This window comes from Coregonus clupeaformis, chromosome 15 (genome assembly GCF_020615455.1).
Source record: "Coregonus clupeaformis isolate EN_2021a chromosome 15, ASM2061545v1, whole genome shotgun sequence".
Classification (NCBI taxonomy): Eukaryota; Metazoa; Chordata; class Actinopteri; order Salmoniformes; family Salmonidae; genus Coregonus; species Coregonus clupeaformis.
In genome coordinates this window covers 59,579,891-59,602,547 of record NC_059206.1, presented here as the reverse complement: position 1 = coordinate 59,602,547, position 22,657 = coordinate 59,579,891, and the positions used below count along the sequence as shown (strand labels likewise).

At 42.6% G+C, this 22,657-nt stretch overlaps 1 protein-coding gene across 3 annotated transcripts in view; it reads right to left on the bottom strand.

The window, feature by feature from the left end:
• Window positions 1-22,657, bottom strand: part of LOC121582560 (ankyrin-1-like) — a 101,977-nt gene that overhangs the window by 50,178 nt on the left and 29,142 nt on the right. For all 3 annotated transcript variants that reach the window (XM_041898439.2, XM_045225237.1, XM_045225238.1), the window contains exon 2: window positions 2,452-2,553. In XM_041898439.2, coding sequence (XP_041754373.2) covers window positions 2,452-2,553 — 102 coding nt within the window. The remainder of the gene's footprint in view (window positions 1-2,451; window positions 2,554-22,657) is intronic.

The window sequence follows — 22,657 nt, the reverse complement described above, 5'->3', positions numbered from 1 at the left end:
ATGATTATAGTGGCAGTATTATCTGGTGTAGAGATAGTGCTATTAGTTTTATAATATTGACAGCTTGGTGCCATGGTTGTTTCTGTGAATGGTGCTGAGGGGTTGCAGTAGCAGACTGCAGGCTGTAGGCTTCCAGAGTGGGTGTGCATTCCCCAAGCTGCCCTAAGCATGGGCTCCCTGCCAGTGGTTACGTGTACAAACTGAACTCCCTTCCATTCACCAAAGTACTGATGAAAAATACACTGCTCAAAAAAATAAAGGGAACACTAAAATAACACATCCTAGATCTGAATGAATGAAATAATCTTATTAAATACTTATTTCTTTACATAGTTGAATGTGCTGACAACAACATCACACAAAAATTATCAATGGAAATCAAATCTATCAACCCATGGAGGTCTGGATTTGGAGTCACCCTCAAAATTAAAGTGGAAAACCACACTACAGGCTGATCCAACTTTGATGTAATGTCCTTAAAACAAGTCAAAATGAGGCTCAGTAGTGTGTGTGGCCTCCACGTGCCTGTATGACCTCCCTACAATGCCTGGGCATGCTCCTGATGAGGTGGCGAATGGTCTCCTGAGGGATCTCCTCCCAGACCTGGACTAAAGCATCCGCCAACTCCTGGACAGTCTGTGGTGCAACGTGGCGTTGGTGGATGGAGCGAGACATGATGTCCCATATGTGCTCAATTGGATTCAGGTCTGGGGAACGGGCGGGCCAGTCCATAGCATCAATGCCTTCCTCTTGCGGGAACTGCTGACACACTCCAGCCACATGAGGTCTAGCATTGTCTTGCATTAGGAGGAACCCAGGGCCAACCGCACCAGCATATGGTCTCACAAGGGGTCTGAGGATCTCATCTCGGTACCTAATGGCAGTCAGGCTACCTCTGGCGAGCACATGGAGGGCTGTGCGGCCCCCCAAAGAAATGCCACCCCACACCATGACTGACCCACCGCCAAACTGGACATGCTGGAGGATGTTGCAGGCAGCAGAACGTTCTCCACGGCTTCTCTAGACAGTCACGGCTGTCACATGTGCTCAGTGTGAACCTGCTTTCATCTGTGAAGAGCACAGGGCGCCAGTGGCGAATTTGCCAATCTTGGTGTTCTCTGGCAAATGCCAAACGTCCTGCACGGTGTTGGGCTGTAAGCACAACCCCCACCTGTGGACGTCGGGCCCTCATACCACGCTCATGGAGTCTGTTTCTGACCGTTTGAGCAGACACATGCACATTTGTGGCCTGCTGGAGGTCATTTTGCAGGGCTCTGGCAGTGCTCCTCCTTGCACAAAGGCGGAGGTAACAGTCCTGCTGCTGGGTTGTTGCCCTCCTACGGCCTCCTCCACGTCTCCTGATGTACTGGCCTGTCTCCTGGTAGCGCCTCCATGCTCTGGCCACTACGCTGACAGACACAGCAAACCTTCTTGCCACAGCTCGCATTGATGTGCCATCCTGGATGAGCTGCACTACCTGAGCCACTTGTGTGGGTTGTAGACTCCATCTCATGCTACCACAAGAGTGAAAGCACCACCAGCATTCAAAAGTGACCAAAACATCAGCCAGGAAGCATAGTAACTGAGAAGTGGTCTGTGGTCACCACCTGCAAAACCAGTCCTTTATTGGGGGTGTCTTGCTAATTGCCTATAATTTCCACCTGTTGTCTATTCCATTTGCACAACAGCATGTGAAATGTATTGTCAATCAGTGTTGCTTCCTAAGTGGACAGTTTGATTTCACAGAAGTGTGATTTACTTGGAGTTACATTGTGTTGTTTAAGTGTTCCCTTTATTTTTTTGAGCAGTGTACATAACAAATTAAATTCCACTTGAGCTAGCGTTCACCCACAAATAGGCTGTAACACAAATGTTCTGTATGTGTTACAAAACTTGCCATACGAGATGAGTCAGAAACAAAAAATACATGTTCAGCTATTCTTTACATGATGATGTTATTTAAACATTGTGCTACTCATGATGCAACAGGGTGCTATGGGACAGATTGAGGAGAGGAGAGGAGCAGGGAGGAGAAGAGAGAGGGTCTGGCTATACGGCTCATTATAAACATTTTTTCATTAAGGTTGTGAATGACTGGCATTAGTGCCACAGTAAACACGGCTGGAGTGGCATGAGACAGGAACACAGGCGGCAATGTGGTGACATGGTTATGCATGCGCACACACACACACACACACACGCATGCACACACACACACACACAAACTGAGACAATGAACCTTGAAACTACACGTTTATCTAGGCTAGACTTGACTGTTAATGACTGTGTTTGGCCTAAAACAAATGTCATCTATAAAAACCACATCTATAATTTCATCTTAATAAAGTCTGATGAAATAAATGTTTTATAGGACAACACATAAACTCTCTTGTCCGGAGTCCCTGTGTACCAGACAGTGACCTTGGGCAGTGTGAGGGATCTCTGATGTACCTGATTGGATGTGTTGATGTCTATTCCATTCTTGATGTGGTCCAGAGCCTTGTCCAGGTTCCCTGAACGGGCCGCACGGAGGAAACTGGTGGTAGCATCCGCCTGGAGGGGAAGAGAACACAAACAGAGATAGACAGTGACAAAGACAAAGAGAGAGAGAGAGAGAGAGAGAGAGAGAGAGAGAGAGAGAGAGAGGAGAAGAAGAGAGAGAGACAGAAAATTACAGTCTGGTTGAACATTCCAGTGTTAATACGAGACAAAACTGTTCACATTAACCAAATTAATTTACAGATTTTTTTTTTAACATACACATAACAGTGTAACAGCTCCTTGGTCATCCATGATCCATAATAGTAGGTCAGAGACATTCTTCAATATCAGTCTACTCTTCGAAACTACTCAGTATTCTGCTGTCTGAGAGTCTAAAAATGGCTGACAGTCCAAACTGGTGAGCCTCCCCCTCACTAGGAGTTTGGCAGCTATCCATAGCAGAGAACATGCTGGCTTTATCCCTGCACGCTGTCTGACTTCTAAAGCCTCTGTGAAAGCGGTGTTCACCTCTGCCACCATGATCAGCCAGACAGGGAGATTCTAACATGGCTGCCTAGTACTGTAGTCCAGCATGCAGTCTCCGCCTTGAGGAGAGGTATTATATTGATTCTATACAGTGTGCCTACTCACCTCCACCCACACACTAATCATATGCAATATTTACTTCCCACAGTACACTCTTTTAAAAAAAGGTGCTATTTAGAACCTAAAAGGGTTCTTCGGCTGTCCTCATAGGAAAACCCTTTGAAGAACCCTTTTTGGTTACATGTAGAACTCTTTCTACAGAGGGATCTACATGGAACCAAAAAGGGTTCTCCTATGGGAACCCTTTTTTATAAGAGTGTAGAAGACATTTTCCTCTGCTCTTTGGTTCTCTTCCCTACCCATCTCTCTCTACCTCTATACCACTCCCCTCTATCTGTCACGCTCGTTGAAGGACGGGTCAGACCAAGGCGCAGCTTGAAATGCATACATGTTTATTTTAAAGATAAACACACGAACAAAAACAACGTAACGTGAAGTCCTCAGGCTAAACACAAATACAAGCCTCTACACGGAACAAGATCCCACAACAACTGATTGCCAACAGGCTACTTAAGTATGATCCCCAATCAGAGACAACGAGCGACAGGTGCCTCTGATTGGGAATCACACCCGGCCAAACATAGAAACACACAACCTAGAATGAGAACATAGAAATAACAACATAGATCTCCACACCCTGACTCAACATAGAGTCCCATAAGTCAGGGTGTGACACTATCTCCTTCCTGTTTCTCCCTGTGACCCATCTCTCTCTCTCTCCCTCTCTCCTTCTCTCCCTCCAGGGTCTCTCCCTCTCTCCTTTGATCTACTGTGTGCAATCCCAGTGGGAGGGAGTGTAAGCTGCTCCTTTCTCCCACTCTCCCTCTCCTCGCTCTATCTCTTCCTCAGTAATGTATGGATGATGTGTCCAGGCTGAGGTCTCGCCAGCATAAAACTAACACTATGCAGTGTGTGTATTTTCATTCAGTCTCAGGTAATGTGTTTGATAAGCTGCTATTACGAAGATATAATTTGTCCAATTCATTTGTACAATTGAAAATCTATAAATATTTATTGCGCACACATGAGTACTGAAACATATTTCTGATTCATGTCAAACAGGAAGTAGAAATATACACTCACTGGCCAGTTTATTAGGTACATCCCCAGCTCATGAAAATTGATCGCTCCTACAGACAGTGAGTCACGTGGCCATGACTTGCTATATAAAGCAGGCAGACAGCCATCAAAGCATTCAGTTACTGTTCGATTTAACGTTCGAATGGGCAAAACGAGTGACCTAAGTGACTTTGAGCGTGGTATGGTCATTGGTGCCAGGCGCACCTAATCCAGTATCTCAGAAACGGCCTCCCTGCTGAGCTTTTCACGCACGACAGTGTCTAGGGTTTACCGAGAATGGTGCGACAAACAAAAAAACATCCAGTCAGCGGCAATCCTGTGGGCGAAAAGAGAGAGAGGTCGAAGGAGAATGGCAAGAATTGTGCAAGCTAACAGGCGGGACACAAACAGACAAATAATGGCGCAGTACAACAGTGGTGTGCAGAACGGCATGTCGGAACGCACAACTCGTTGACCATGGTCACGGATGGGCTATTGCAGCAGACGACCACACCTGGTTCCACTCCTATCAGCTAAAAACAAAAAGAAGCCGCTCCAGTGGGCACACGATCACCGACACTGGACAATTGAGGAGTGGAAAAACATTGCCTGGAACATGACAACAAGTGCAGTTTTCTTAAATGGCCTGCGCAGTCCCCAGACCTCAACCCAAAAGAGCATCTTTGGGATGAGATGGAACGGGCTGTTCGCAGCATGAATGTACCGCCGTCCAATCTGCATGATGCCATCGCGTTAGCATGGACCAACATCCCTGTGGAACATTTACGACACCTTGTAGAATGCCCCGAAGAATTCAGGCTGTTCTGGAGACAACGGGTGGGTCCGACCCGGTACTAAATGGGTGTACCTAATAAACCGGCCAATGAGTGTATATTGGATTCACATCTGATACGCATGATCAGTTCCAACATTTTAGGGATTTTTCTATTATCTCATTCTGACCTACAGTAACTAAGGGGTAGCCTGAGAGGTATTATGATCTATGTATTTAACACCTTGTCATCTTAGACCCCACCCTCTGTTCTGTGAGTTGATGGAGGAAGACTTATGTCGCTGAGTCAAGATTCCCCTGTAACAAACCAATATTATACTACATGTAGGATGTTTTCACATGCGAAGACTTATGTTGCAGCTCTGAGTGCCCGTGCCAACTTGCTGGCAAATGTTCAGCATGTTTATGCTCCGATTTTCATTCTAGGTCTTTCGGCCATTTTGTTATGGGATTTCACAGCTGTTGATTGATACGTTGGATGTTTCTGCTACTTTTATGTGGGCCATATGTGAGCAGAATACTGAGGATAACGTCTCCAGCTGCCCGCCTCCCCCAGTCTCCATCAGTCTCTGAAATGGATTAGTAAGTGCATCTATGATCTTCAATGTGTGCTTCTTAACGTGATTGTCTGAGGGGGAGGGGGGTAGAATGGGTCAATCAAAGCTCGTGTTTGCGCATGATTGTGCTTGTGTGTGTGTGTGTGCGTGCGTGTATATGTCCTATCCTATGTTTTCATATATTCCTAGAAATGGAAATGACTGCAGAACCTCTTTGCAATCACATTCTATGTCAGCTTGTGCTTGTGTTTACGCTGTGAGGCACAAATCTATTTTCCTTCTTATGTCCCCCTCTCTCTCCATCCCCCTCTCCATCCCTCTCTCCACCTTCCCCTCCATCCCTCTCTCCACCTTCCACTCCATCCCTCTCTCCACCCCCCTCTCCATCCCTCTCTCCACCTCCCTCTCTAACCCTTTCTCCATCCCTTTCTCCATCCCCCTCTCCCTCTGTCTGTCATATGTGGTCAGTTTAAATCAATGCATCCCAGCCCTGTCTGTTTATTTGTAATTGTCATCTGCAGTCAGTGCGTCAATTTTACTCCGTAATTAGATCCTCAAGCCAAACATGGTGATTTACACTCAGCATGCTGCCTTCCCATCGTTCACGTGTCCCCGGCCCTCTCTCTCTTTATCTCATTATCTCATTTTCCCTCTTGCACTCTCTCTCTTCCTCATTCTCCAGCTCCCTTCTTCTTCCCTGGCATGGCAGGCTCCCCGCCTCATTCTCTCACACCCTCCATCTCTCTTCCCACCCTCCTTCTCCCCCTCCCTTCCCTGCTTTTCCTCAGATCACTGTGTCCCTCTTGTGTCATATTGATGTGATGCTGTGTAATCATGGTATGCTGCAGTATGGCGTGACATATCACAACCATTCCTCCATTGACGGCCAGTGGAAGAGAGGAGGGTTGAGAGATCAGAGAGAGGACATGTCCGTGTTAACGCAGATTCAGTTAAAGCCTTTATTCTCATATCTGTGGAGAAATCTAATACTGTATTATAGCGCTGTGTTTATCTGCTTGCTTTTCTCCAGATTACCAAGCTCCTAGCGCACAGGAGCACACAGTGCTATCACACTGCTCTGTTGTGTATGGGTGAGGCTGTGTGTGCATGTGTAGGCTTTACTTGTGCAGTACACAAATCTGTCTGCCCTTCCAAGGCCATTTATTTTCCTTCTAAAAGCAAAATCTGTTTCCAGAGGGTGTGTGCATGTACAGTGGCTTGCGAAAGTATTCACCCCCCTTGGCATTTTTCCTATTTTGTTGCCTTACAACCTGGAATTAAAATGGATTTTTGTGGGGTTTGTATCATTTGATTTACACAACATGCCTACCACTTTGAAGATGCAAAATATTTTTTCTTGTGAAACAAACAAGAAATAACATGAAAAACAGAAAACTTGAGCATGCATAACTATTCACCTCCCCAAAGTCAATACTTTGTAGAGACTGCTGCAATTACAGTTGCAGGTTTCTTGGGGTATGTCTCTATAAGCTTGGTACATCTAGCCACTGTGATTTTTGCCCATTCTTCAAGGCAAAACTGCTCCAGCTCCAAGTTGGATGGGTTCCGCTGGTGTATAGCAATCTTTAAGTTATACCACAGATTCTCAATTGGATTGAGGTCTGGGCTTTGACTAGGCCAGTCCAAGACATTTAAATGATTCCCCTTAAACCACTCAAGTGTTGCTTTAACAGTATGCTTAGGGTCATTGTCCTGCTGGAAGGTGAACCTCCGTCCCGTCACTGTTTCAGTCTGCTCTGGAAGACTGAAACAGGTTTCCCTCAAGAATTTCCCTGTATTTAGCAGCGCCATCCATTCCTTCATTTCTGACCAGTTTCCCAGACCCTGCCGATGAAAAACATCCACACAGCATGATGATGCCACCACCATGCTTCACTGTGGGGATGGTGTTCTCAGGGTGATGAGAGGTGTTGGGTTTGCGCCAGACATAGCATTTTCCTTGATGGCCAAAAAGCTCAATTTTAGTCTCATCTGACCAGAGTACCTTCTTCCATATGTTTGGGGAGTCTCCCACATGCCTTTTGGCGAACACCAAAAGTGTTTGCTTACTTTTTTTTAAGCAATGACTTTTTTCTGGCCACTCTTCATTAAAGCCCAGCTCTGTGGAGTGTACAGCTTAAAGTGGTCCTGTGGACAGATGCTCCAATCTCAGCTGTGGAGCTTTGCAGCTCCTTCAGGGTTATCTTTGGTCTCTTTATTGCCTCTCTGATTAATGCCCTCCTTGCCTGGTCCATGAATTTTGGTGGGTGGCCCTCTCTTGGCAGGTTTGTTGTGGTGCCATATTCTTTCCATTTGTTAATAATGGATTTAATGGTGCTCCGTGGGATGTTCAAAGTTTCGGATATTTGTTTATAACCCAACCCTGATCTGTACTTCTCCACAACTTCGTCCCTGAACTGTTTGGAGAGCTCCTTGGTCTTCGTGGTGCCACTTGCTTGGTGGTCCCACTTGCTTAGTGGTGTTGCAGACTCTGGGGCCTTTCAGAACAGGTGTATATATACTGAGATCATGTGACAGATCATGCAACACTTAAATAAAGTCCACCTGTGTGCAATCTAACTAATTATGTGACTTCTGAAGGTAATTGGTTGCACCAGATCTTATTTAGGGGCTTCATAGCAAAGGGGGTGAATACATACAGTGGGGAGAACAAGTATTTGATACACTGCCGATTTTGCAGGTTTTCCTACTTACAAAGCATGTAGAGGTCTGTAATATTTATCATACGTACACTTCAACTGTGATAGACGGAATCTAAAACAAAAATCCAAAAAATCACATTGTATGATTTTTAAGTAATTCATTTGCATTTTATTGCATGACATAAGTATTTGATCACCTACCAACCAGTAAGAATTCCGGCTCTCACAGACCTGTTAGTTTTTCTTTAAGAAGCCCTCCTGTTCTCCACTCATTACCTGTATTAACTGCACCTGTTTGAACTCGTTACCTGTATAAAAGACACCTGTCCACACACTCAATCAAACAGACTCCAACCTCTCCACAATGGCCAAGACCAGAGAGCTGTGTAAGGACATCAGGGATAAAATTGTAGACCTGCACAAGGCTGGGATGGGCTACAGGACAATAGTCAAGCAGCTTGGTGAGAAGGCAACAACTGTTGGCGCAATTATTAGAAAATAGAAGAAGTTCAAGATGATGGTCAATCACCCTCGGTCTGGGGCTCCATGCAAGATCTCACCTCGAGGGGCATCAATGATCATGAGGAAGGTGAAGGATCAGCCCAGAACTACACGGCAGGACCTGGTCAATGATCTGAAGAGAGCTGGGACCATAGTCTCAAAGAAAACCATTAGTAACACACTACGCCGTCATGGATTAAAATCCTGCAGCGCACGCAAGGTCCCCCTGCTCAAGCCAGCGCATGTCCAGGCCCGTCTGAAGTTTGCCAATGACCATCTGGATGATCCAGAGGAGGAATGGGAGAAGGTCATGTGGTCTGATGAGACAAACATAGAGCTTTTTGGTCTAAACTCCACTCGCCGTGTTTAGAGGAAGAAGAAGGATGAGTACAACCCCAAGAACACCATCCCAACCGTGAAGCATGGAGGTGGAAACATCATTCTTTGGGGATGCTTTTCTGCAAAGGGGACAGGACGACTGCACCGTATTGAGGGGGAGGATGGATGGGGCCATGTATCGCGAGATCTTGGCCAACAACCTCCTTTCGTAAGTGGTGTTTAATGACACGACCGAAACAAAGCTAGGAACTAGAGACATTTAGAGTCTCCAGACCTGAACCCAATAGAAAATCTATGGAGGGAGCTGATAGTCCGTATTGCCCAGCGACAGCCCCGAAACCTGAAGGATCTGGAGAAGGTCTGTATGGAGGGGTGGGCCAAAATCCCTGCTGCAGTGTGTGCAAACCTGATCAAGACCTACAGGAAACGTATGATCTCTGTAATTGCAAACAAAGGTTTCTGTACCAAATATTAAGTTCTGCTTTTCTGATGTATCAAATACTTATGTCATGCAATAAAATGCTAATTAATTACTTTAAAATCATACAATGTGATTTTCTGGATTTTTGTTTTAGATTCCGTCTCTCACAGTTGAAGTGTACATATGATAAAAATTACAGATCTCTACATGCTTTGTAAGTAGGAAAACCTGCAAAATCGGCAGTGTATCAAATACTTGTTCTCCCCACTGTATGCACGCACCACTTTTTTTTTTTTTATGTTTAAACACGTTATTCTTTTCATTTCACTTCACCAATTTGGACTATTTTGTGTATGTCCATTACATGAAATCCAAATAAAAATCCATTTAAATTACAGGTTGTAATGAAACAAAATAGGAAAAACGCCAAGGGGGATGAATACTTTTGCAAGGCACTTGTACAGGGCTCTCCTGGATTTTAATGGATAACATCCATTTGGAAGAAAAAAATGTGATTCAAGGTGAGTGAATGTAAAGACGTGTATACTGCAGTGAGTGGGCTCTTAAAATAAATACAAATATCATAAAAGGTCAAGTCAATGTCAGATGTTGAGAAATTCTTCACTTTTACTCAAACACACTCATACATAGCAGTGGTCCACAGGACAGCACACCCAGCAAACCAAAATTGGTTCTGTGAAAGTTCCCAGAACATTCGTTAGGTCGCGGCAAATGTTCTAATAAGACAAAAACTCTCCAGTCGTGCTAATAATTATAGAATGTTTGTAAAAAAAACATTTACGTGATGTTGCAAGAACGTCCCTAGAACACATTTAATCTGTTCTTTAAAGGTTCCCAGAATGTTTCATTAGGTTGTGGGAACAGTCTGGTGAGAACACTGTCAGGACATCATAAAATATATGTTCATTTGATATACAATGCATTCAGAAAGTACTCAGACCCATTGACTTTTTCCACATTTTGTTACGTTACAGCCTTATTCTAAAATGGATAAAAAAAAAAAAAAGAATCTCAGCAATCTACACATAATACCCCATAATGACAAAGCGAAAATAGGTTTTTAGAAAACTTTGCAAATGTATTAAAAATTTTAAACAGAAATACCTTATTTACATAGGTATTCAGACCCTTTGCTACGAGACACAAAAACGGAGCTCAGGTGCATCCTGTTTCCATTGGTCATCCTTGAGATTTTTCTACAACTTGATTGGAGTCCACCTGTGGTAAATTCAATTGATTGGACATGATTTAGGTCCCACAGTTGACAGTGCATGTCAGAGCAGAAACAAGCCATGAGGTCAAAGGATTGTGTCGAGGCACAGATCTGGGGAAGGGTACAAAAACATTTCTGCAGCATTGAAAGTCCCCAATAACACAGTGGCATCCATCATTCTTAAATGGAACAAGTTTGAAACCGCCAAGACTTTTCCTAGAGCTGGCCGCCCGTCCAAACTGGGCAATCGGGAGAGAAGGGCCTTCGTCAGGGAGGTGACCAAGAACCCGATGGTCACTCTGACAGAGCTCCAGCGTTCCTCTGTGGAGATGGGAGAACCTTCCAGAAGGACAACCATCTCTGCAGCACTCCACCAATCAGGCCTTTATGGTAGAGTGGCCATACGGAAGCCACCCTTCAGTAAAAGGCACATGACAGCCTGCTTGGAGTGCCAAAAGGCACCTAAAGACTCTCAGACCATGAGAAGCAAGATTCTCTGGTCTGACGAAACCAAGATTGAACTCTTTGGCCTGAATGCAAAGCGTCACGTCTGGAGGAAACCTGGCACCATCCCTACGGTGAAGCACGGTGGTGGCAGCATCATGCTGTGGGGATGTTTTTCAGTTGCAGGGACTGGGAGACTAGTCAGGATCGAGGAAAAGATGAACGGAGCAAAGTACAGAGAGATCCTTGATGAAAACCTGCTCTAGAGCGCTCAGGACCTCAGACTGGGGCAAAAGTTCACCTTCCAACAGTACAATGACCCTAAGCACACAGCCAAGACAACGCAGGAGTGGCTTCGGGACGAGTCTCTGAATGTCCTTGAGTGGCTCAGCCAGAGCCCGGATTTGAACCCGATCGAACATCTCTGGAGAGACCTGAAAAAAGCTGTGCAGCAACGCTCCCCATCCAACCTGACAGAACTTGAGAGGATCTGCAAAGAAGAATGGGAGAAATTCCCCAACTACAGGTGTGCCAAGCTTGTAGCATCATACCCAGGAAGACTACATGATGTAATCGCTGCCAAAGGTACTGAGTAAAGTGTCTGAATACTTATGTAAATGTTTTCTTTATATTTTTTAAATAAATTAGCTACAATTTCTACCAACATGTTTAAAAATATATATATATGTAAAATCTTTGTCATTATGGGGTATTGTGTGTAGATTCATGAGGGGAAAAAACGATTTAATCAATTTTAGAATAAGGCTGTAACTTAACAAAATGTGGAAAAAGTCAAGGGGTCTGAATACTTTCTGAAGGCACTTTATTTACACTTGATATGTTGGGTTTGAACCTGCAATGTTTGGTTCCCAAGCCAGGTCTTATAACCTCTGCGCCACCATGGAAGCTCTCTTACATATTATTTGTTCAGTATATAGCCATGGCAGTATGGTCAATCAGGAATTCCATGCTTCCTTTTTTTTTGCCTTCTTAGACATAGCTAACCCAGGGAAATACTGGTAACTGGGTTATTCACCAACACTTCACCCATCCTCTTTATATGCTGCGTACTTCTGGGCCCATATTTACAAGGTATCCAAGACTATGAGTGCTGATCTAGGATCTTTTGCTTTTCAGATCATGAAAAATAAGACAGGGAGGACCATATCAAGCGTCTCAAAGTAGGAATTATATTGGCTGCCTTTCTGACTGGATTTATCAATCTGGACGAAATAAAGACATCCTCTCTTTTAGTAGATTATATCTGAGCCTCAATTTCATAGTTTTTTGTCTCCAAAATAAACATGGTTAAAGAATATGTGGGATTAAACTGTGGCATTGCGGGGGGGGTTCAGTCTAATATGGTCAATCTGGACACAGAACACAATTTCTGAGTTATTAAAATGTTCCCATCCTCTTCATATGCTGCATACTTATAACACCGTGTTCAAATGTCCTATGAATGAAATAATGTGCAGTTTGTCAACATATGAAATGTAAATAATATGGTTGTGTTTGTTCAAATGTCCAATGAATTCAATTAAAATGCTGTGTGTCTACAGTATATCACCTTGTAGGGCTTACAATACAGTCCTCAAATGTGAATTGCCATTAAATCTGGAAAGACAAATAATGGGGATGTATTCCAATCTGCTTTAAGGAGCTACAAATTTGTATGCTGAGAATGTTGTGGTAATATTGGGTCAAAATGTAATATAACATTTTCTAAATGTTCTTGAAATGTTCTGAGGACCACCAACAAGGTAAATTGTATATTGTGTGAGCATCAATGGAATATTATGTTAAACTAAAACAAATATGCTATGAACGTCATAAAAACTGACTTATTTGGAAATTGTGGAACATTATACAACATTGTTGGAATGTTCTGTGCAACTTTCGTGAATATCACAATAATATTCTTGCAACATTAAGGGAATGTCCTGTGCAACCTAACTTAAATGAATGTCATATTTTGTGTTTTGGGAACCTACAGTTTCTCTTGTAATGTATCCACACTGTTCCCACGACCTAATTAAATGTTCTGGGAACCTTTATAGAACTCAGAAAGCTGTTCTGTCAACATTCTTGTAACATCAAATGAATGTTTTTTGCACCATGATACAAACATTATCTGAATGTAGTGTTTTGGGAAACCATCTGTTCTCATATCCCCACAATGTTCCCACAACCTAATGAAACATTCTTGGAACCTTTAAAGAACAGACAGAAGGTGTCCCAAATGCAAAAAAAGAGAAAAATCCAACCTTTTATTTAAGTACATTACTTTGGTGGTAAAAAAAAAAATCACACATTTAGAAAAAAAAAAACTTGAAATCATGTGTCCCACAATTATTGGCACCCCTAACAATTCCGCAGAAATTTTTAATTGATTTTTTTTTAAATATATTTTTCTGTAGTTGCTAAAGTTGGTCAGGGTATCTAGGAACTTTTAATTAGTAATTCATGACTTCCTGTTTCCCTGGGGTATAAATATGACGTGACACAGAGGCCTAATTCTCTTACCCATTTGTCAACATGGCAAAGACAAGAGAACACACCATTCAAGTAAGGCAGATTTGTGTCGACCTTCATAAGTCAGGCAATGGCTACAAGAAAATAGCCACTCGCCTTAACTTGCCCGTATCTACAGTCAGAGGAATCATTAAGAAGTTTAAAACAACTGGAACAGTGACAAACAAGGCTGGAAGAGGTCCCAAGTTTATCTTGCCACAACGCACAGTGAGGAGGATGGTAAGAGAAGTAAAAAAAAGTCCTACGCTCACTGTCACAGAATTGCATCAAAGAGTGGCATCTTGGGGTCACAAAGTCTCCAAAACAACCATCAGACACTCTCTACATGCCAACAAGCTGTTTGGGAGGCATGCAAGGAAAAAGCCTTTTCTCACTAACACTCACAAACGTAAACGTCTGGAGTTTGCTAAGCGGCACTGGGACTTCAACTGGGATCGTGTACTTTGGTCAGATGAGACTAAGATTGAGCTTTTTGGCAACAAACACTCTAAGTGGGTCTGGCGTAAAACAAAAGATGAGTATGCCGAAAAGCACCTCATGCCCACCGTGAAGTATGGTGGAGGATCTGTGATGCTGTGGGCCTGTTTCTCTTCCAAAGGCCCTGGGAACCTTGTTAGGGTGCATGGCATTATGAACGCTTTGAACTACCAGGACATTTTAAATAAAAACCTGATGGCCTTTGCCAGAAAGCTGAAGATGGGTCGTCATTGGGTCTTTCAGCAGGATAATGATCCAAAACATGTGGCAAAATCTACACAAAAATGGTTCAGCAGTCACAAACTCAAGGTCCTCCCATGGCCATCTCAGTCCCCAGACCTCAACCCAATCGAAAACCTGTGGGGCGAGCTAAAGAGGAGAGTGCATAAGAGAGGACCCAGGACACTGGATGATCTAGAAAGATTGTGCAAAGAAGAATGGTCAAAGATCCCTCTCTCTGTGTTCTCCAATCTTGTGAAATGTTATAGGAGGAGATTAAGTGCTGTCTTGTTGGCAAAAGGGGGTTGTACAAAGTATTAACATCAGGGGTGCCAATAATTGTGGGACACATGATTTTGAAGTTTTTTTTTTTCTAAATGTGTGATTTTTTTTTTTTACACCAAAGTAATGTACTTAAATAAAAGGTTGGATTGTTCTCTTTTTTTGCATTTGGGATCTATGTTGTTAAAAAAAAAAGGATAATTTTTGGAAGTCCTCGACCACATCTTAAACAGTGATGCCAATAATTGTGGAGGGCACTGTATCTTTTGTGATGTCCCCACAATGTTCACACCAGACTGTTCCCACAACCTAATGAAACATTCTGGGAACCTTTAAAGAACAGATTAAATGTTTTCTAGAAACGTTCTTGCAACATCAGGTGAATGTTTTATACAAACATTATATAATCATCAGCACAACTGGACAATTTTTGAGTTATGAAAACATTTGCCACAACCTAACGATTGTTCTAAGAACTTTCACAGAACCAATTTTGGTTTGCTGGGAAAACAGTTATTACCTGGAAACCTGATGTGAACTTTGGGGGAATGTTCTGTGGTGGTTGTTACAGATGTTGTGTAAAACATTATAGTGAATGTTAGGAGAACAATCCAAGGATATTTTTTTATTTTATTTTAATTGGGAAAAAATTATGTAGTTATCAAAAACATTATCTGATAAAACCCTACCTAGAACTTAATGGGAATCTTAGCTAATATTCTGGGAATGTCCCCGGTTTGCTTGGCACACTCAAAAATAGTTAATAAACAGACATACAGTACCGTTCAAAAGTTTGGGGTCACTTAGACATTTCCTTGTTTTCGAAAGAAAAGCAATTTTTTGTTATTAACATAACATCAAATTGATCAGAAATACAATATAGACGTTGTTAATGTTGTAAATGGCTATTGTAGCTGGAAACGGCTGATTTTTAATGGAATATCTACATAGGCGTACAGAGGCCCATTATCAGTCCTGTGTTCCAATGGCACGTTGTGTTTTCTAATCCAAGTTTATCATTTTAACCAGACTCTTTCAATTCTGGTTAGAGCCAGTTTGCGCTGTTCTGTGAAGGGAGTAGTACACAGCGTTGTCTGAGATCTTCAGTTTCTTGGCAATTTCTCGCATGGAATAGCCTTCATTTCTCAGAGCAAGAATAGACTGACGAGTTTCAGAAGAAACCATTTTGAGCCTGTAATTGAACCCACAATTGCTGATGCTCCAGATACTCAACTAGTCTCAAGAAGGCCAGTTTTATTGCTTCTTTAATCAGCACAACAGTTTTCAGCTGTGCTAACATAATTGCAAAAGCGTTTTCTAATGATCAATTAGCCTTTTAAAATGATAAACTTGGATTAGCAAACACAACGTGCCATTGGAACACAGGACTGATGGTTGCTGATAATGGGCCTCTGTACGCCTATGTAGATATTCCATTAAAAATCAGCTGTTTCCAGCTACAATAGCCATTTACAACATTAACAATGTCTACACTGTATTTCTGATCAATTTGATGTTATTTTAATGGAACAAAAAATTGCTTTTCTTTCGAAAACAAGGACATTTCTAAGTGACCCCAAACTTTTGAACGGTAGTGTACATAAAGAGTTTCCACATACGGTGAAGAACGCACAAATGTGCACCAAATAAACACCACATACTCTCGCACACTCACAGTGAAAATAATTGTCCACCAAACACACATAAAGACAAACAAGTACTACATAACAGGAGATAAAGAGAGGAAAGCGGTGGAAATAGATACACGGTAATGAAAAGAACCACCAAGCCTAACTATACTGCCCAGCCACATCACAACAACAACAACAACAACAACACAGAAGTTGTACAGAGAGCTCAAGAAGCCACAAGAGATCACGAGAGGAAGATCCCAAAGAAGAAGCAATGACACAAACCACCACTACATAGAGCTGCCATAGAGATATATAGAGAGAAAGTGTTGAAGTATACAGCGTGTGTATCAGATTATATTTACTCTGTCATCATAGTACCATATTCCCCAGGCTCGATTGGCCGACCTCTCAGAGCTCACACTACTGTCCTGATGGACAAGCCAGCGTTGAACCACATGAGCCTAGAAGACACATCAACACAAAGACAAGGGCCGTTAATGTGACACACATACAGGTACACACATACATTCAAACAGATACAGTATGCAGACTGCATGTTAGTCTTGAAGACACTAGATGAAGTCAAAGCCTTTTACTCTAATGAGATTTACTGACATGTACAAACACACATGCATAAGAACTAACACACTCAAACACAACTAGAAAGTACAAATGCACCATACCAGCTGACACAATAATGAGTCTGAGGACACAGAGACGAAGCTCGTATGGAAATATAAATAAAACACAACATTCATCCTTGTACATAACACATCTAAATCTAAAGGAGAAAAGCATATATTTTTACATTCAAATTATGTTGATGTAAAAGGCAGACACTTCCAAATACTGTGTACAGTACACACACACATAATCCTACAACAAGACCACCTATTTTATAACACAAACACAAACACAAAGAAAGAAACCAATAGAGAGCTCAAGAAGACTCCCTACAACGAGACACAAAGCATGCTAATGTAATCCATGCACCTTGGCAAAAAAATAATATATAAATATAACCACTGGAACAGGGCCCGTATCCACAAAGCGTCTCAGAGTAGGAGTGCTGATCTAGGATCAGTTTTGCCTTTTAGATCATAATTATTAAGATTATATGGACAGATGGAGACCTGATACTAGATCAGCACTCCTACTTAGATGCTTTGTGGATATGGGCCCAGGAGTCTCCAGGATTCCACTGGCCCATGGTGCTGCCAATCCAATGGACCAAGACTATAACAGCACACAGGAATGATACACACCATCAAAACAGGACGGTTACTAATATGAGGAAAATGACAGCAGCAGCTCCAACATGGAGGCCGTGTCTAACGTGACAAAGAGAGGCAGTAGACACCACATCCCATGAGGACTGGAGCTCTGCTCCACTAAGCTACAGCCAACCGAGTGACTACAGAGCCAAACACATATGGTGACGGCACGCTAACACTCATTTCAACTAAAGACCTCACTACACAAACACAGCCACATTTTAGCCAAAACACACAAATACAAAAACAAATTGCTATATCCAAATAAAAGCTCTGCTACAATAAATCAACAGAAATTATGCTTTCCGCAAACCACGCTATGGCAAAAAAAGATAACTACAACTACACACTTATTTAAACACATTGCATTCAAAGACTAAATATTCCACAAAATGTGAAAATAGACATTATTAGCAACAAGCTCCATGACATACAATCACAGCAGGGTAACTGAAGAAGAGGAGTTGGAAACTGATATGTTAAAGAAACTTTTGTATACTGTAAATATATTTGGTCATTGTAGCTGTTTCTAGAATGTTAGAGTCATTATTTATTTTTCCAAAAGGTAAGAGTCATGTGTTTCCTTGGCCAGTCGTTGGAGCCATACCAGTGTGGAGCATCCCCCATTGCTATACAATCTCCCCTGGGGGAGTCAAAACTGTCCATTCAGTAAGTTTAGCCTATTAATCATAACATTCAAAATTATAGGAAAAGTTAAACAATTTGATAGCCAAAACAAATCTTTAAACACTGTCTCGGTCTGGGATGTCAAAACACATTGACAGAAGAGTGGTCAGAAGTCGTTACTGTAGCGACAGCACTTGTCACTGGTGATTTAGATTCAGAAACGTGTCCTCACATCACTTAGAAAGACTTCCTCACCAAATTCAAGTTAGAGTTACACTTTATATTTAAACTTCAGGTACTGTAGAGTTAGTTCAGAAAAGGTACAATTGAGATAAGTAGATTGACTTTCAACATCTGAGACAGATCTTTTATATGTGTTCCTCTCACATCTAGCCTATTGTCAGCAGCAAATCTTCGACAGGAAACTGAGAGCAGCCTGCTAGGATAAAATGGATTAAAGAAGAACACAGACAGCAGTGAACATGTCTTTGGAATACAGTAACACAGAGGTAACTGGTTCTCAGGTCAAGAATTTGGATGCTTTAAAATAGATGGACATCCTCCAGCTTCTCTCAGCTCAGTTCCACTTAGGCAGCAGAGAGAGGGGGACATGCAGACAGACAAAACTCTTAAGGCAGACGCCACTCCACCTTAATCTCCACAGACGAGAGCATAGTGGAGAGGGCCATTCAATTACGGAATCAACCAAACCCATAATGATTCCAGGATGAAGTGCTTGTGGTTGGAGGTAATGTAGGTTATTGACTGGGATTTGTTATATGATTGATGTAGTAGTAAGTTATCCCTGCTCCAACCCAGGTCTGGCACATTTTTCATAAACTGTGAAAGCTGTGAATGTTCTGACATGTAGTAACATGCATACACAAATCCACACACAAATATTCCCCCTGAAGACACACACACAACACATACCTATACCCACACACACACATACATACACCAAAAATAGACGCACAGACCTCATGCAGTGTTAGCATAACCCTCCTGGGTTTACTCAAAGACCCACTTCCAGTGAGCAAGACACCGACACACACACACACACACACAGTATGATGAGGCTCAGTTGTTAGTAGTAGACGGGGCGATGAGGTTTTGAGTGGTGGCAGTCTCACCGGTCCCTGGACAGTCAGGCTTAGCTACAGCACAGAAGCCTATGGGAACTCGGCAGTAGAAGAAGGAAACAGAGATACACATCCTGCTAAAAAAATTGTTGGATCTGGAAGGTCATTCTGCTCAGCTATAAATATACTAAACTCTATCTATAATTATCACCACTGTTCTTATCAACTCTGGTCTGGTTCCTCCCGTCATTCTTCACTCATTCCATTCAGCACATTTCTATTTCCTTTCATCATGAGACGTCTAATTGAAAAACATCACCTACTAGTGTCCTCTCTGCATCGTTCTCTATTCCTATGCCGGTAAATGGCATGGAGATGGGTATTTTCTGCAAATGGTGTGCTGTGTAGAGATGATTAACCTCTGATTTGTTACTTCTTACATTTTTGTTTTAGGAGCTAATTTCCCAGAAAGCATTGCATCCCGACTGGCAAGATGGAGTCGTGGCCTAGAGAATGAGAAATCAATAACTGGCCCAGGAGGCGCTCAAGAGTGGGAGTTTATCAAATATTGATGGACGGCAAGAGTATCAGAGGGTGCGTGTCTTGGAATGTGGCACTCAAACACACACACACACACACACACACAGGCATGCAGGTATATATACACAGTCATACACACTTACAAGGACAGACACACTCACACACACAGACTCCCATATGTTAACCTAGGAGCAACATGCAGTAAAAGCACAGTTAAGACACATACATTATAACCAACTATTTGAAGATAAAGAGGAGCATGCCAAATAGCCACAAAAGTCCTCCCTCCTCATGAATAAGTAATGAGACACATCAAAATAAGGAGCTTCATGTTGTCTCCTCTCACTCCTGTGCTAAAATGGAGGCCCTGAAATATTTATAGTCCCTGTCAGGCCACTGCCTCTGCACTCCATTACAATCAAAGCATACAGTGCCTTGCAAAAGTTTTTCCTATTTTGTTGCATTACAACCTGTAATTTAAATGGATTTTTATTTCGATTTCATGTAATGGTCATACACAAAATAGTCCAAATTGGTGAAGTGAAAAAAAAAAAAAAATTGTTTCAAGAAATTCTAAAAAATAAATAACGGAAAAGTAGTGCGTGCATATGTATTCACTCCCTTTGCTATGAAGCCCCTAAATAAGATCTGGTGCAACCAATTACCTTCAGAAGTCACATAATTAGTTAAATAAAGTCCACCTGTGTGCAATCTAAGTGTCACGTGATCTGTCACATGTATATATACACCTGTTCTGAAAGGCCCCAGAGTCTGCAACACCACTAAGCAAGGGGCACCACCAAGCAAGCGGTACCATGAAGACCAAGGAGCTCTCCAAACAGGTCAGGGACAAAGTTGTGGAGAAGTACAGATCAGGGTTGGGTTATAAAAAAATATCAGAAACTTTGAACATCCCACGGAGCACCATTAAATCCATTATTTAAAAAATTGAAAGAATATGGCACCACAATAAACCTGCCAAGAGAGGGCCGCCCACCAAAAGTCACGGACCAGGCAAGGAGGGCATTAATCAGAGAGGCAATAAAGAGACCAAAGATAACCCTGAAGGAGCTGCAAAGCTCCACAATGGAGATTTGAGTTTCTGTCCATAGCACCACTTTAAGCCGCACACTTCACAGAGCTGGGCTTTACGGAAGAGTGGCCAGAAAAAAGCCATTGCTTAAAGAAAAGAATAAGCAAACACGTTTGGTGTTCGCCAAAAGGGATGTGGGAGTTACGTTTTCTGTTTTTTTGTCTTATTTCTTGTTTGTTTCACAAGAAAAAATATTTTGCATCTTCAAAGTGGTAGGCATGTTGTGTAAAGCAAATGATACAAAAATCAATTTTAATTCCAGGTTGAAAGGCCAAAAAATAGGAAAAATGCCAAAAGGGGTGAATACTTTCGCAAGCCACTGTACCCTATCTTACTTTTATCTTTCACTCTCTTTCTCTCTCCGTCTTAACACAGTCACATACATACACATACAGAATCTGCAGCACATAATCCATTGTGCATATACAACACACATACAGACGAATAAGTCAATAGACACACACACAAATACACACACACCTGATCGTGACTCAGCTCCAGTCTGAACCATCTTTCATAAGATGCATAATGGACACCAATGAAACACAGAAGGTACTCCATACCCATGTCTAGCTACTGTGCACTGTATACATGGGAAACATTGTATTCTCTCAGCTCCCATAACCTCCAATCAGACTGTATCAGATTCTCCCTCTATATTAAACATGCCATATTCCCCTTTTTGCTTCATGGAAGAAACCTGCAGATCACATTCCTTCTCTCTCTTTATCTCTATGTTTCCCTCCATCTCTCTGCCTCTCTCTACCCTTCTACTCTTCACTAGCTCTTCTCATTCTCATCACATTGCAGCTCACTGCGTTCCCCTTCAACATTCATATTTTTCCTCCCCCATTCTCTCCCTCTACCTCAATCTCTACCACTCCCTGTCTCTATTTCTCCCCAGTTTTCTCCCCCCCAATCCTCTTTGTTTCTCCCTTTCCCTGACGCTCTATGACCCTCCCCATCTCCCTCTTTCTCTCCCTGACCCTCCCCATCTCCCCAATCCCTCTCTCTCCATTTCCTTTCATTATTCATGAGTACTACAGGAGCTCCAGACGCTGAGCATGCTGGGTAGAGCTCCTCTGAGTCTCTTTATGACATCATCACTCTATGCCGACGCTCGGCTCCCTCACCTCTCTGGTGATTAGCGCAGGGCATGATCCAGCATTTCAGTACACAACTTATGTTCACTGGGTTCTATCCTTTTTATTGGCTACATGTGCAATTCTGGCAAATAAAAACATATCTTAAGAATCCTTCTCTGTTTATAGGCAAAGGTAAAATAACAAAACATATCAACAGAGGGTTTAACAACGAGGCCATCAAATATTTATGTATTGTGTACAGCTTATATATAGACTCTGGAGCACTTATATATAGACTCTGGAATAACAAAAACACTATATGTGCATGTAGTCTGTGTCTCTGTCGGCTCTAAAGTGAGGCTGGTTAAGCGGTGCTCGAGCAGGTGCTAGGAGGAGAGGAAGTCTGTGTGTCTGAGAGTCACGTGGCAGCAGGTTCTACACAGAGCACTCAGCACCACACGGTCAATGACTCCACCATCTCCCACAGGCCCAATACATCATCACTGTGACAGGGAGAGGAGGAGGAGAGAAGGAGTGAGAGAGGAAGGGGGAGAGAGGGCGAGGAGAAGAGAGGCAGGAGGAAAGGACAGAAGGGGGATGGATAAGATAGAGGGGAGGAGGACGGAAGAGCACAGAAAGGTAGTGGCAGGAGGAGGGGAGAGAGGGCGGGGAGAAACAGAGGGAGTAAGAGGGAGAGGGAGAGGAGGTAAA